Source organism: Bos indicus, chromosome 24 (genome assembly GCF_029378745.1).
Source record: "Bos indicus isolate NIAB-ARS_2022 breed Sahiwal x Tharparkar chromosome 24, NIAB-ARS_B.indTharparkar_mat_pri_1.0, whole genome shotgun sequence".
Lineage (NCBI taxonomy): Eukaryota > Metazoa > Chordata > Mammalia > Artiodactyla > Bovidae > Bos > Bos indicus.
Window position 1 is genome coordinate 40,472,179 of NC_091783.1, and position 9,529 is coordinate 40,481,707.

Here is a 9,529-nt window from a genome sequence, read left to right on the forward strand (position 1 = left end):
TCTCTCTGGAGATGGGCTGGTTAATCGCCCTGCTCAGCTGTGACACCCCCGAGAAGCCGAGAGGGGACAGTCAGAGGCGGCCTCGCCGTGACCTGCTTGCTCACACCAGACCAATAAAGTGCAGGCAGAGTGACAGGGACAGCTGCCCCGTGGCGTTCAGAGGGAACCAAGCAGTTCAGTTCCGCAGCCTGGGGGACAAGTGTGTCACTACAGCCCTGCTTCTCTGAGAGAAGCCACCTCAAAGCAGTCGGGGGTGCTCGCAGCTCTTGGAGCCACAGTCAGGCATCTGGGACCCCAAGGACCAAGCACCAGGGACCCCGAGAGCCGGGCATTTGGGATTCCCATCCCCCTCATCCCCCCCAGTCCTACTCCACCTGCGGCACCACGGGCCACGGCTCCCATCACCAGATCGGCTCCCTGCTGGACTTTAGCAGCGGGGTCTGGACTCCATCCCCATCTGTGGCGACAGAGACGCTGGAGGAAGGAGGTACATGGGGGCCAGGCAGTCTGGGGCCCGCCGCAAGGACAAGGGGCCCCTGGGGCGGGGGCTCCTGCGGGGGAGGCAGAAGTTCTCCTCCTGGGACGATGCTCTGCTTCCTGGGAGGGACCCGCGCTGCCTGCTGAAGCGGGGGCTGCGCCATGTCAGTTTCAGCCTGGTCACCAAGGGCATGACGGACGCGCCCGACTTCCTGTGGGGCCTGTCAGAGATGCAGAAGCTCAACCTGTCCCACAACCAGCTCCGGGCGGTCCCACCCGAGCTGGGGAAGCTGACGCGGCTGGTGGTCCTGAACTTGTGCGGGAACCGCCTGAAGACGCTACCCGGGGAGGTCAGCCTCCTGCAGAGCCTCAAAGTCCTGTTCGTGCACATGAATGGCCTGACGGAGCTGCCAGCGGAGCTGGGTGCCTGCCGAAGCTTGGAGGTCCTGAGCGCGTCGCACAACTGCCTGTCCCAGCTGCCCACCAGCCTCGCCGACCTGTCCCGGCTGCGCAAGCTGAACCTCAGCCACAACCGCTTCGCCCACATCCCCGTCTGCGTGTTCTCGCTCAAGGAGCTGGACTTCCTGCACGTGGGCTCCAACCGCCTGGAGAACATTGCGGAGAGCATCCAGTGCCTGGCCGGCCTGCAGATCTTCATCGCTGAGGGCAACCACATCCACACCTTCCCACGCTCGCTCTGCCTGCTCACAAGCCTGGAGCTGCTCAACCTGAACAACAATGACATCCAGATGCTCCCTGCGGAGCTCTACATGCTCTGCAGGCTGACCAGGATCGCCTGGAACCCCATGGACAAAGGGCTGCACATTTCCCGCAACCCTTTATCCAAGCCTCTGCCCGAGCTGCTGGAGGGGGGTCTGGAGATGCTCGTCAGTTACCTGAAGGACAGAAAACACACCTGATGTGGGCGTTGGAGGCATTGACAGACTCCTGCAGGAACTTCCCTAGTCTAAACCCTTTCCTCTTCCTGTTGCTGTGGGTCAAGGCTTGTGTTAATATGTGCTAAGTTGTACTGAACGTCCCTTCTAAGCAGGTGTTTGCTTTTTAGCTCTGTGTACTCCTATAATGACTGAGCGACTTCACTTTCACGCATTGGAGAAGGAAATGGCAACCCACTCCAGTGTTCTTGCCTGGAGAATCCCAGGGACAGGGGGAGCCTGGTGGGCTGCCGTCTATGGGGTCGCACAGAGTCGGACACAACTAAAGTGACTTAGCAGCAGTATACTCCTATAAATGGGCGTCTTAGGTGGCTCACCAGTAAAGAATCCACCTGCAATGCAGGAGATGCGGGTTCGATCCCTGGGTAATGGGAAGATCCCATGGAGGAGGGCATGGTAACCCACTCCAGTATTCTTGCCTAAAGAATCCCATGGACAGAGAAGCCTGATGGGCTACAGTCCTTGGGGTCACAAAGAGTCTTAGCCTGCTGGCCTCTCCCAAAAACCCGCATAATATCATCTCCTTCTGAATATCAGTGGATAGAGGCTTCCCTGGTGGCTCAGAGGGTAAAGCGTCTGCCTGCAACGCGGGAGACCTGGGTTCGATCCCTGGGGCGGGAAGATCCCCTGGAGAAGGAAATGGCAACCCACTCCAGTACTCTTGCCTGGAAAATCCCATGGACAGAGAAGCCTGGTAGGCTACACTCCATGGGGTTGCAAAGAGTCGGACACGACTGAGCAACTTCACTTCACTTCAGAGGACTTGGGTTTTCTTTCCCCAAAGAAAAATAATTCTGAGTCTTCTGGGGAGCTGTGGGATTCAGCCTTTGGAAGAGAGGATAGCAGGTATGATTCAATGTTCACCAAAAGTGAAATGTTTACTAAGTACATACTGTGGGCCAGGTATAATATAGGAGGGGCTGAGACCATCTGGTTTCAGTCCCCAAGCTGGCACCCTGCAGCCACATAGCCCCAGCAAGACATGCCCACACCTCTGTCTCCATCCAGCATCCCTTGGGACCAAAGAGAAGCTGGCGCCCAGCCCTTCCAGCAATGACCAAATCCAGCAGAGCTTCCCCTTGAGTCCCGGGGGAGACAAGCCACAGGAACTTTGCCTCCAGAATGACTGTAGGGCAGCAGTCCAGCCGCTCATGCTGACGTCTGGGGGTGGGTGACGGGGTGCAGCGTGCTGGCTTTCAGAGACTAAACACAAACAGAGCCAACACTCAGTGTCCATCTTCTTTCCAGTCCTTCTCTTGCGCCCAGTCACATCCTCAAGCTTTTCTAGAGACACTGGCCGATGGTTACATTCCCCTGTTGTAATTTCACTCCTCCTCTCTTCCTAGATTTACGTTCTCGGAGGTGAGCTAACAACCAGGGGAAAAGCTCAAAATACAGGAAAGAGGAGGTAAGGCATAAATAGCCCACCCGCAAAAGTCATTACCCGTTCATATTCAGAGGAGGATGATGTTTGCTACTTGGCTTTCACCTGTGGTCCTTTAAAAATTAGCTGAGGCACTTCCCTGGTAGTACAGTGATTAAGATTCCACTCTTCCCATGCAGGCAGTGTAGGGTCAATCCCTGACCGGGGACAAGGGTCCCACATGCCAAGGGGCGTGGCCAAAAATAAACAAATCAATGAAATAAAACACTTTGGAGATCTCACTTATTTCAAAATTTTACAAATTACAAATGAGTTGAGTGATGCAAAGCTGTTTGGAGAAAAGGCTCTGTAAGAATATTATTTGCTTTGTTTTCAATTCCAAGAGTTAGACGTCTGCTAGTTCAACGCAGAATCAGGACGAGCCATTGCAGAGTTCCTGCCGCGAGAATCACTGGGCCTCACTGTCACCGTCCCAGCCGAGAGCCCCTGAGATGTCGCTGTGTGTTCAGAGATCAAGAATTAGAATGAACGTGGCAGCGAACGTACAATGCCTTCAAATCCACAGATCTGGATCTGTGGACCCACAAGAGCTCAGGTTTCTTGGCACATTTGTCTATAGCACACAGCAGACGATAGCAAGACAGGAATGGGGGATGTGGCCGGGATCATCTAATTTCTTACTACCCTTAGTTTAATTCAGTTAAGTTCATATTTGTTAGCACCTTTCCTGGGCAGGCACCTCGAGAGGAATAAGGCTCAGCTTCTTCTACCAAGGAGCTCAAAGTGTGCTGAGAGAGGCAGACCTACGTGGGTTTCCACAGTGTGGCAAGTTGTGATCCCGGCTAAGGAGAGATTAAAGCAAAGGGAGCACACTGGATGGTGTGTGGCGCAGGTGAGCCCCAAGTTTCAGAACCAAAGGACACAACTGGGATGAATCAGTCAAACCCCGGTTCTTGGCAGCCGTCTCACCCTAATTCCCCCACCCTCTTCGCCCCGCATGGGGGAGGGGAGCACAGCCCAGGGGGCTGTGGGACTCATTCTCAGGTGCTGACTTAGGCAGCTTTAGTGGCGGGGGTGCTGGGCTGCCATTTTCTTCTAAGCGCTGATCAAGGAGGGGTGTGTCCATGTAACTTATTCACAGGACAAATGGATTCCTCACTGGACCCCAAAGTCAATATCCCATCCGTCAAAGAGGCCCATTCCTGCCATTATCATCAGATGCTGTTGTTCCATGAACACCCTGGGTACATGAGTTCTTGTGCTGAACCACTGCAAACAGATCTCAGCAGTGTTACGGGAGGCAGCTGAAGTCCCCTCCACATTCCCCCCTCCACCGCCCCCCAGCAGCAACCGGAGATCTGCTTATCCCTGCCGGGCACACACAAGGCACACTCAGTAACCTCACCCAAGTTCACTTGCTGGAGCCAAGACTATTTAAAGACATCAGTGGAATTCTTACTCGACCTCATGACTCAGAGGGAAATGGCAGTGTGAGGCTTTCTTTGCAGAGCAGGACAGTGGCTGGAGCTGGAGACCATACAGGCAGCTGTCACACAAACACCGTGTGTGCCAGGATCTCACCCGCTCGTGTCCCCTGGTGTCTGCTGCCGAAGACCCACTTGGGCTCATGCTGAATTTCCATGACCTTGCTCTGGGCCGAGAGTCAGGCTGGGGCACCACCTTCACCCTTTTCCTGCTGAGCAATCATTTTATTTCCTCTCCTCACTTTTTCAGTCACTTGATACTTCACAGTAACTCTACTCCAGGGAAAGAACATAACCATATTTTGAAGGTGACCCGAGAGCTTATTATACTTCTTAAGGAAAGGGTGGTATCAGTGTGGTTGGCAGCTTCCATCGGTGCCTTTCAGAGGTGTAGAAGCAAGGTTTTCTTTGTGAACAGTCAGCATTGAGGACTGCATGAAAGTAATAGCAGTTGCCCGATGGGCTTTAGATATTGATTCTTTGTGAATGCTCCTTTTTTATTGATAAAGGGAAGTGCTGAGCACAAACCTGGTTAATGTGCTTGGTTATTCAAAACACCCACGTGGAGGGAATTTGATACAGCGCTTGGTGTCTGCCGTCAAACCCTACAGTTTGCTGACGGGCGGTGAAATGCATCTTGCTTATCTTTTGTAGTTTTGATGCTGCCACGTTCGAATCAATCCCAGGTATTTCTAAGACTTCTGAAATCAAAGCCCTGAGGCTGACGGCAAGGGCTGTGGAGTACATTTAGCCAAAGAATGCAAGCTAATTGGGGGCTTGATGTAGGGAGCTGACTGTTCACATCCTGATAGTGGGGTGGTTGCATGTCACCAAGCTCTCAGTAAGAAGTGATCTCAGTAGTGTGTTCAGAGACACCTTTTGAAGCAGCTTACAAACCCATAATTAAGAAGAAATCCTCTGTTCCTAAGAAAGGAAGATGGCTTTGAAAAGACACATCTGTTCGAGAAATAATATCACTAAATGCATAAAACTGCCGCACATTAGAAAGAAGCGTGTCGTCATTAGTTACTTGTTGACTTAGTAAATGGTTAATAGAAGTAATGTGCTCTGTTCTCAGACTTGAGTCAATGTACTGCCTCTCTGTAGTAACCAGAGACAGACGGGATGCACCTGTCCTTCACAACAAGGCACTCCTGCAAAGAGATCGAGAGGGAAAGCTGTCATTATCTGTACAGATACTTTAAACCCTTTTCTTGTGGGAATGGTTACTGCATTTTAAAATGCCATTTCCTATGCCTCCAAGCACAGACTGAATATGCATGTGGGTGGCTAAGCGTTACACACAGTGAAAGATGAAAGCCCTGTGGGCTTGGTCCCTGGAAGACGATACAAGTGTCAACATCCTGAGATGATGGGGGTGAGGCTCAAAGCTGCGCTGGGGTGCTTCTCATCAGTAATGTACATCAGCCACGGTGAGTCTGGACAGTCTCTAAGATTCTGTTACAAATGAGAGAAACAGAAGACGAGTTCAATAATGGTCTTTTTCAAAAAAGCAAACATTCAAGCTGTTAGATTTAGCTAATAGGAAGATGCTAGAGGATGAGATGGTTAGGTAGCATCACCAACTCAATGGACACGAATTTAAGCAAACTCCAGGAGGTAGTGGGGGATGGAGGAGCCTGGTAGGCTGCAGTCCATGGGGTCGCAAAGAGTCAGACACAACTTAGCGACTAAACAACTCCATCCTAAACAATACCTCCTTAGGTATCCGTGGGTTCTCTATCTTCTTATCCCATTGAAGAATTTTATTTTCATCACCATGTGAGAAACAGAGACACACAAAATTCCCAGCCTAGATTAAATGTGCAACTAAGTATTGATACCATCAGGTAATTATAATTAATCCAAGCACACCAAAATACAACTTTTCATAGATTGTAAGAAAATGAAATAAAATTCAGAGGAAAATTAAAGCTATTATATATAGTAATAGGAACAATCTTGACCTTGTTGAGAAAAGAACTTTTTATGAGTGTTCTTTGAAGGTACACATTAAGTTATACGTTGAATCCAAAGCATTACTAATTTTAAAAAAGGACAGCATAGTAATAAAAGGGAAGCAGAGAGGGCTCATAATGAATTTGTAAGAGCTTGGGCATCGTTAGGCGAGCATAACTGGAAGCTATTAGCATCAAGCTTGCTATGCAGATTTTTTTTTTTAGTAGTGTCATAGGAATCTATTTGCAAGGAGAGATCTTGCTTCCCACTGCTTAAACTTTCTTCTTATTTCAGCACAGGACAGAAAATGAACATGAACTTGAGTCTTTCCGGAAAGCGTCAAACTAATTCTGGATGCTCTTGAGGGAAATATACATTATGAAATTTACAGGATGCCTGGCTTCCATAGGATGAGCTAGAGTCACCCTTGGAGCATCAGAGTCCCCCATATTCTTCAGCCTTGAGTAACTTGAGCTCCCCAGAGGAGCCAGGACATGCCACTGGGGCAAATCTGTATTCCAGCCTCAGCGGCAAGGCTCCTGGATGTTGCTGGTCCCCGGAATGCAAAGCCACTGGACTTTGTCCTCTTGGCTGTCTTGGATTTCTCATCCAGCATAGGGAAGAGATTCAATCATAACGTATCCAACGAGTAATGAAAAAGTGAACAAGTCTGTACAGGTGACGTCTCCTGTCCAGGCTTCAGTTTTCTACAAAGTGAGGCAACTGAATTCACTTATTTTATTATTTATTATCTTTTAATTCTGTAGGTTAGAAGGTCAACACAGATGTCTCTAAAATCAAGGTTTAGCTGGTCTGCGTTTCTTTCTGTCAGCTCTAGGGTAGAATTCATTTCCATTCTCATTCTGGTAGCAAAAATCATTTCTATAGGGTTGTAAGACTGAGGTTCCAGTTTCCTTGATTGAATTCACTTTAAAGTCAACTCACTTTAAGCTTTTCTTAGCTTTGAAATTCAGACTATATATATATATATACATATATATATTTTTTTTTTTTTTTTGCTTTATCTTCTCCTTGTCTCCTGTCCCAGTGCATAGCTACCTGAGCTTAGAGTCATTGCAATTACTCAATAAAAGCCAAAAACATTGACTCAATGGATCAAAATCAGTATCTCCTTGTAGTACCATAAAAAATATAATTTACTTTTGGTTGACTTTCAAAAGTATGAAAAGAGCTAAGGCTTTGTGAAGCGTGAATCCAGGAGTCTGCAGATATCTAGATTGTATGGGTTCCATCTCTTTTTATTGGCTTGGAGGTCCAGAGGGAATGAAAGATTTAAAGCTTCTCATGTTTCTGGAAGAGAAGGAATTTTTAATTATCTGTTTCCCATTTTTTGAAGAAAGAATTGGATTTGATGAAATATTATCATTTGGGTACACAGAGCTGAAATGTCTTATAGAAGAGAAAGCATAATCTGTTTCAGAGCTTGACCTGAACATTTGTAATGAGTCATGCTTTCTCTGCATCCCTGTCCAAATACACATGTGAGTCAAACTTGAATTAGGCTATAAATTTTCCAAAGCAACTCCTGAAAGTAGACACACAGAAACCTGCAAAACGGCTCTTCCTTTGGTTTCTTTGATTCTTAATAACATTACGTCTCTGCCTCCACTGTTTTAATCAAAACCACAAATGGATGATATCTACAGTGTGGAAATTAGAAATTAATGACTGTAATTTGGTTTTTTATTTCCCTTCATTGTAGGAGGGCAAATTACAGTTGTGTTGGATAAGAATTTCTGAGTAATCTTGAAATACATAAGTACTTTGAAAATTGAAAATACAGTTCTGGTATGATCCTTCTCCACCAAGGTATGTGAGTACAAGTTCAGGAATATTTTCATCCAGGAAATCATAGGAGTAGTGCAAACAATCTAGCAAGAAGAATGAACATCTTCTTTATGTTTTACTCTTTCACGCTTTCTTATTATTGAAAGGTTGCTGCTGTGAGCCGTGGGCTACGCCGGGATTCGTGGCCTCAGGAGGAGAAGAACTTGATCCAGAGCCAGAGACAAGGCTTGACCACTTGGAGCTTTTGTGTAGCAAAGTTTTATTAAAGTATAATAGAGATAGGGAAGGCTTCTGACATAGACATCAGAAGGGGACAGAAAGAGTGCCCGCCAGCTGGCTTTTTGCAAGGCATTTTATGTCTGTTAGCAAGCTTCTAATCAGATAAAAGAAACACCTCAAGGCTGAGGGAGTTTCACCAGGCCCCTCACCCACAATATGCATTTTTGAGATAGGATGTATCATCCCTCAGCCATAAAACAATGTACTGGTTTGTTGAGCCATTATCAGCCCAAGGTTTGAGAAAAGAAAAAAAGTTAGTCTTAGGCAGAACCAATTTGAAGAAAGGCAGTTTCCAAAGCAAATACATAGTTTAATTAACATCGCTGAAGAAAAACATTTCCATAAGAAAAACACATCGGTTAGCTCAAGGCAGAACCAGGTGTCGTCAACACAGAATTAAAAGAAGCCTCTTTTAATTTCGTGCAGAGAAGGAAGAAACGTCTGCAACAGCAGTTTATTTCCTCCTTCCGCCTGGGGACCTCTGGCTTTCCTACCTGTTACCCTCTCGTTATCATGATTACTTTTCTGTTGTTGGTAATCAAGAAATCTGTTTACTCTCCCAGAAATGAATCTAATATGCTTGTTGTAGAAAACTTCAACTGTTCATCTGACCATGTAATATGTTGGTTATAGAAAACTGAGTTGACCTCCTTAGTTTGTAAATGAACTTGCCAAGGGCTCAGGGATTCATCCTCTACCATCATTTTAGCTGACTTACTTCTGTGGCTGAAGAGGCAATGTAATCCTTTTTGATCAGGATGAGCAGGTTCCCCCCGCCTTTTGTTTTACCACCAAGGTCGAGTCCTTCATGGTCATCATCTATTGTGCAAAGGCCAAGGATGAATTTGACAAAATCACATGACGCGTGCAATAAAAAGTTGACTCAGCAGGTCTGCGGTGTTGAAACTCTGTACATTTCAAAGAAAGGTCTGGCCTTTGACAAACTCCTGGGAAATAATCTCTAAGCCTTTGGAATACCCTGCCTCATAAAGACATCTTTGTTTACCTGGGGCTGTGGGTCATACCAGACAGTCTGCACTCACACTGTGATTGATGGTAGGGTCTTGGGCAACACAATATCTGTGTAACCTCTGGAGAGGCTGGGAACCCAGGTGCTAAGGTCAGCCACAGAGGAGCTCCATGCCTCCAAGACAAACTCCCAACCAAAACAAACCCTGGAC

General features: G+C 47.3%; 1 protein-coding gene across 5 annotated transcripts; it reads left to right on the forward strand.

Moving 5' to 3' along the window:
• The first annotated feature begins 491 nt into the window (after nt 1–491).
• LRRC30 (leucine rich repeat containing 30) lies at nt 492–9,235 on the forward strand. Of its 5 annotated transcripts, XM_070778927.1 has the most exons (5): nt 492–2,279; nt 2,780–2,841; nt 3,201–3,412; nt 3,959–5,734; nt 8,216–9,235. In XM_070778927.1, exon 1 carries the CDS (start codon nt 492–494, stop codon nt 1,395–1,397), a length of 906 nt encoding a protein of 301 aa, XP_070635028.1. In that variant the 3' UTR covers nt 1,398–2,279; nt 2,780–2,841; nt 3,201–3,412; nt 3,959–5,734; nt 8,216–9,235. The 5 variants fall into 5 exon arrangements, with proteins under 5 accessions (XP_070635028.1, XP_070635026.1, XP_070635029.1 ...); XM_070778925.1 differs by having other exon boundaries at nt 492–2,841; XM_070778928.1 differs by lacking the exon at nt 3,201–3,412.
• The last annotated feature ends 294 nt before the right edge of the window (nt 9,236–9,529 follow it).

Bases quoted from the DNA above. Each gene is read 5' to 3' on its own strand.
- LRRC30 (XM_070778925.1), top strand. From the start codon at position 492: ATGGGGGCCAGGCAGTCTGGGGCCCGCCGCAAGGACAAGGGGCCCCTG.